General features: G+C 39.2%; 1 protein-coding gene across 1 annotated transcript; it reads right to left on the bottom strand.

Annotated features, from left to right (window-relative positions):
- Positions 1-1,792: 1,792 nt before the first annotated feature.
- Positions 1,793-5,271, bottom strand: LOC135541855 (homeobox protein Hox-C5-like). The gene is made up of 2 exons (XM_064968306.1): positions 4,610-5,271; positions 1,793-3,651 (listed from the first exon to the last, which is right to left on the bottom strand). Exons 1-2 carry the CDS (start codon positions 5,115-5,117, stop codon positions 3,437-3,439), a joined length of 723 nt encoding a protein of 240 aa, XP_064824378.1. The 5' UTR covers positions 5,118-5,271; the 3' UTR covers positions 1,793-3,436.
- Between the last annotated feature and the right edge of the window lie 975 nt (positions 5,272-6,246).

The following is a 6,246-nucleotide window of genomic DNA, read 5'->3' on the forward strand; positions in this document are numbered from 1 at the left end:
GATAAGAGGACCCAACAGCTGCGATTCACGACAGTTAAGATTATATATGATGTAAATATATTGAGGGCTGGTTTGTCAGCTCTCCCAAACCATAAAATGTACTTTAATGACATCACGTGTTCTCCGTGAGCCACTCAGGGTCAGCGCCCTAGGGCCTTCAGCATACACAACCTCCAAAAGTTTAAAAGTTTTTTTAAAGACAGACGGAAACAAAAAAGTATCCAATACCAAATCAACCCTACTCCATGCGGTAAGCTTGCAACTGACATATCCGAGAGGGATGTCAGACGCAGGACGTCCTGAGGAACTATAACCACAATAACACAGCGGTGAGTAATGTTTTTTTCATTCTCTCTCTCTCACGTGGAAGCAGGGGTTTTGACGTGTAAATAGTGTTTGGGAAATACTGTACCAAGAAGTCGCAGAGGACTGCGTAGCTAGACAATAGTTTTCCCTCTAGTCTAGTATAATGGAAAGGCTACTTTAAAAGTGAAAGGGCATGAAGAGGGGTGGGGTGGGGTTGTCCAGCACTGTTACCTGTCTGTGTTGATACGGAGGAGACAGTAAGGTTGATGCTGTGTGATGACGGCTCCAAGAGTTCCTCTTAAGGGGATTTACTTGGTTTCATACTGCTCCCGGTGTAGGACACATCCAATGACATCATGGAAGCAAGGCATGTAGGTACTATTTCAGGAACAACATGGTAGTTGACCCTAAAAATTCAACCAGACTAAAATTCACTATGAACCGAGGTTTTGAAAATGATCGATGCATCGGTTTCAACTTTACAAGTTACGTTTAGTGGACGTTTCCATCCAAAGTGGCTCCTTAAATGTGTGTTGTGTAGACATTTCTGTCAGAAACATAGATATGGACAACATGTGGAAGAACTGTTTGGACCTGTTTTGAGTACCGGTAGTCGTGTGAACTTATTATTACGGATAAATGATCGTTTCTGGTACAAGGTTGCCGCTGATGGATCATTCAAAACGACTGAAGAAAACATTATCACGTAAGTTTGTTAGGCCTAGATATTGTGTTTAATGTTTCTGGAAATAGCCTAGGAGTAGAACGTATTTTAAAAGTACTTCAAAAGTTCAACTGCAGCTTGGGATTTTGATTAAAAGTTTACTTTTCCTTGGGAAAATGATGTTCATTTCATCAACCTTGGGTGATTCATTTATTATTTTATCTAAGTGAACAGATTGGCTACATTCAATGGAAATAGCGTTTTCTTATGTATTCAGATTCAAGAGTCGTGCTGAATGTGCATCTGTTTAGTTAAACAATTGTCGTTGTTTGAGAGGTGTTAGGGATAGCAGTAAAGTTTTATGATGCGTCAGGGCCATAAAGCTTTACAGGCATCCGTCTGTACTGTACTGTAAATAATTACTGAGGAAGTGGAGGCTGACAGAGAACCGGGATCAAAACCCGAGACCACGTTGAGAATTGCTAAGGGCCAAAGAGTAAAAAAGCAGCCACTTCTTGGAGTAATCAAACGACTACTGAATTGGCTGCACAAAATTGAAGTAGGCCTATAGCCTTACATATTTTTTTTACCTTTATTTAACTAGGCAAGTCAGTTAAGAACAAATTCTTATTTTCAATGACGGCCAAGAACAGTGGGTTAACTGCCTGATCAGTGGCAGAACGACAGATTTGTACCTTGTCAGCTCGGGAGTTTGAACTTCCAACCTTTCGGTTACTAGTCCAATGCTCTAACAACTAGGCTACCCTTATACTTCCCCAGCACAGCCCGTTTTCCCCGTGACATCGTCAAAAGACAGTGGTATGAAGCACATGTTCACCCATCTTTATTTCATTAATTAAAACACAAACATTAACGAATACCTTTCTTCTCAAGATTTCAGTCCACTTCAAAGACAACACTTCATTCAGCTATCTAAACAAGGTGAGCAATTTAAAATATAGGCTCTACCATGGTGCTAACTGTTCTAGATGAATGAATAGGCCATTAAATAATTCAATTGCATTTTGTTCCAGAGGATCAACCCCCATTCTACCACTGAATAGATGATTATTTCCACAAAGTGAAACAGGGATTTGACAAGAAAATGTGAACTGTAATATGTGAAATCGTTTTACCTACAAGGCCTTCAAAGTTTTCTTTGTGAGCAATTATAACCATGCAGAGTATGAGAAAAGGTTGACATAACACTGTTTTGTGGCAGACGTTGGAAATGAGGGTGAGAAGGGAATTGTTTAATTGTTAGCTACTCATTGTGGACATGAGCCTCCTGCCTCATGACAACATTTATGTGAACTCAACATCTCACCTTAGTTGGTGGCCTGTTCTGTGTTCTTCACTTTCAAACATTGGGAAAATGAATGTATATTTTTCCATGTTCCAAAATAATGGGACATTTGCAGGAAATGTAGGATGACCAGAACACTGGTCCATGTATTGCCCAATTCTCAGCAGAAATCCTCTATTACATGCATTGTTCGTGTTTTACAAAATGTATTCTAAATTGTTAATAATGATTTGTCACAACTGTAATGCTGAGGCTAAAATAACTCATCCCATGATCATACTTGGCACATTGAGTCAGATCTTAGTCAACAATCCTTGATTCCAAATTCCCCCAAATATGAATCTCCTGCCGACTGGCAAGTTATGTATTCCAATATACCTTTCATATGAGGAAACCATTCACAGTATAGATGTTAACTACGAGATGTATAGTAAGGTTTAATGTTTTATCGAAACTATTTAGATTGTACGAGTATCTCACTGTTCTCACAACACTGTTGCCAAAATCAACAATTTTACGTGGAATATTTCAAATACAATATCGTCATTGAGAATGATATAGTCCCCGCAATTTACTAAAATGTGTCTGTTACATTTTAAGATCCCTGGATGTTTAAACGGGCCTGATAAAAAAAAAAAACACAAACAGAACAAAAATGTACAAGAAGTTTGAAGAGTAGGCTAACTACAATCAATTTACCTTTCGTGGTTGTGTTTTATATAAATTAATAGAAAACTCACACGGAGAAAACAATGTTGATAGTACAGCAGGAATATACGATAATATCAATAACTTTCAACTTGAAATGAATTTAAGGAAAAAGAGGGGAAGGGATGAAACCTTAAAATTATTAAAGTAATATTTTCTATAATTAATCGATTTCAAGCGTTTACATTCTCACAAGTTCTATAGGACTCTGTTGAACAAGTTCATTTCCAAGGTATAAAATAAAACAGTACAATATTCAAACAACATGACAGATATATTACATCATCAGATCCATAATCGAAGAATGTTCATTATTATCACACAGAAACACCGCATCACAAAAGTCACGGTTTGGAAACGGGTAGTGATGAGAGTCTTTGAATGTCATCACAAACAGATATCGTTTGAAAATGTCATCACAAACAGATATCGTTTGAAAATGCCCCCTTGTTTTAGATGGACTCTTTCATTTTAAGCTTTGAGTCCTTCTTCCACTTCATTCGTCGGTTCTGGAACCAGATTTTGATTTGCCTCTCATTCAGACAGAGCGTATGCGCGATCTCGATGCGCCTACGACGCGTCAGATACCGGTTGAAATGGAATTCTTTCTCCAACTCCAGAGTTTGGTAGCGTGTGTAACTCGTCCTTGACCTTTTGCCGTCAGCCTCTGTGGTGTAATTGAGAGAAAATGTGCGACCGCACTGGAAATGTGAATATTCATATAAAAACAGAGTAAACATTATCACTTAAAATACATCTTAACTTGTCAATGGACATGCAATGACTTGTAGTTTACCAATAGATACGAATGTATGTCACTATTCTGTGACTATATCCCCATGTCAATAGATTACTTTAACGTTTTAAAGTTACTGTATGGCCTAATGAACGTAAGGATAGCTATATGGCTGGATGGCTGGATAAATGATCACCAATATAGAGCTGTATGAGTTACCAAAATGTGTCCATTCGGGTTTCCTCAATGAAACTACAGTGATTGTATCACTATTAGGCCTATGACTAATAATAGTATTGTTATTACAATGCAAATGTTTTTTTTTTTACAATAACTAAAACAAGGGCAAGAGTCATTACAGTTCCAGAAATATCCTTTCCCCCTCTAAAGTAGCCTACGTGCCCTGTTGTATAACAAACAATAACTTGCCAAGGCCAGTAGCCTATATACATATTTTATTACATTAGAAACGTTCAGTTAAAGCGTATATAGTGAAATCCACAATCTCACTCTTCAGTTCAAATATCCTCGAAAATAAGGATCACGTTAATCATACTACGTTGTTTTGGTTCCAAATATATAACGCACACATTGTTTGTTGAGGGTTTGCAGAGACTTGTGTCTCCCTTATCCAATTACCCTGTCATAAATTTGGACGCAGATCGCCTCTTCGTTGTAACAGGACAGTTTTACGAGCAATTGATGCCTTTGTCATACAATTTATGACTGCGAGTTTTATTATTTACGAATACGACCTATAAAACTCATAGAAGAAAAACTGTGAATGGACTCAAGAGGGTAAAAAAGATAGAGCACATGGAGGAGAGAGGGTGAGAGGGACACTCTCCCTTCTGTAGAAAATAAAGCGAAAAGAAACATCAAACTTTACCGTGACCCATGTGTAGTTTAGTCATCCAGGGATATATTTGCGGTTGCTGCTCGCTGGTTTGTGGCTGAGTCGAATGGTTTGCTAGTGTCACTGGCTGGACGGGTTGCAAAGTTCCGACTTTGATCTCTCCTGTTTGTGTCTTGCGGATGGGCATTTCGCTCAAATCTGAGTTCGTCGCCGGTTTTCGACGATACAGTCCCAGATTTAGAGATCCCTGGCCGCTTGTCTGCTCGTTCATGAGGTGTCTCTGGGTAGCGTCTCCTGTGGAAGACTCTGGCGGTGGTGTAAGGTCGCCAGGATTGCCACGCAGCACAGTGTTCATCTCTCCCATGCCAATGGAACTCGAGGACCGTGGAGACGCAAATGACCCGCGGTGATCATGCCCTCCATAACCACTGTAGCCGGACACGTTGAGGTCAGGGTTAGATCCGTAGCCATGGTTGTGCAAAGCGAAAGCTGACGCATCGTGAGTTTGCTTAAACAAAGAATTGGCTACGTAAGAGCTCATTTCAAGAGAAAACGCTAAGGAAATGGAAGCATTTATACGGACTAAATTATTGCATTAAAGTTTTGACGTAACACGATACTTGTAAAATATGTACTGATAGCAGTTATAACGGTGTGGTATTGTTATTGCGTTTGCGTTTGATTTGTAGCTCTTTTGAAGTTCATGGGGTTTTATCCTAAAAATGACAACGATTTATAGGTGGGGTATTTTTTTCTTTTTTTTATCCATTGCCCAAATATGGGACGTCTAAAAGGAATCACGTGCTCGTATCGGCCAGTCATAAATTTGGCTAGATTACACTTGGAGGTTATTAATGGCAGTAGGAGAAACGCCTGATATCCGGGCATCGAGGACCCTGATGGGACACTGGCGGAGCAGGGCTGGACGGAAGGCCGAGAGCGTCACCTGGTGCCAGGGACGGATAAGAGCATAAAACACACAAGGGCATAGGGCACCCTCTCCTTCTCCTCTCTGCCACACTATGTCTTGATCTACCTGGCAACAACCACACAGTTATAAGCATCGAGGCATGCGCGCACATAGAATATTGTTATTTCGTAGGATACAACTGCATTGATGGCTAATTGATTACCACCATAATCAACAATAGTAAAATTGCTCTATAGGTTTAACTTCAGCCTTAAAAGTGTAGCGTAGAGCAGGTAATCGGTCTCCAAACAATACAAGGTCAATTTTCAACCTCCTTTATAATATAATTGTCAGGCTACATAATGTCTGACCACAGTTTTAAGCAATTGTCAGTAAGGGTTTCTTTAATTGTTTTTCCACCATAAACTGCTAATAATAATAATAATAATAATAGAAGGCTAAACAATCCAGTGCTATGGCATATGACTTTGGCCTTCTGTGATACAGTCATCGTACTAGCAATACTTGAGCTTACTTTTTTGGGTCGCTATACTGTAAGTTCGCATTTTTTTCACTGTGGCTATATGTTTTATATTGAATTGTATCTGGAATTGTTTTCTAAATGGCTTGACTGATCATAACAACAAGTTGCTTGATATGGCAGGTTTGGCAGAAATCGAAAGAGTCGTGCATAAGTTTGAGTAATTGTATAGCCTACAACGACTCTTAGAATGATAATGCCAATATTATGATAATGCAA

This window comes from Oncorhynchus masou, chromosome 6 (genome assembly GCF_036934945.1).
Source record: "Oncorhynchus masou masou isolate Uvic2021 chromosome 6, UVic_Omas_1.1, whole genome shotgun sequence".
NCBI lineage: Eukaryota > Metazoa > Chordata > Actinopteri > Salmoniformes > Salmonidae > Oncorhynchus > Oncorhynchus masou.

Bases quoted from the DNA above. Each gene is read 5' to 3' on its own strand.
- LOC135541855 (XM_064968306.1), bottom strand. From the start codon at position 5,117: ATGAGCTCTTACGTAGCCAATTCTTTGTTTAAGCAAACTCACGATGCG. The intron at 3,652-4,609 runs GTAAAGTTTGAT...ATTACACCACAG, and splicing joins TAAACTACACATGGGTCACG to AGGCTGACGGCAAAAGGTCA.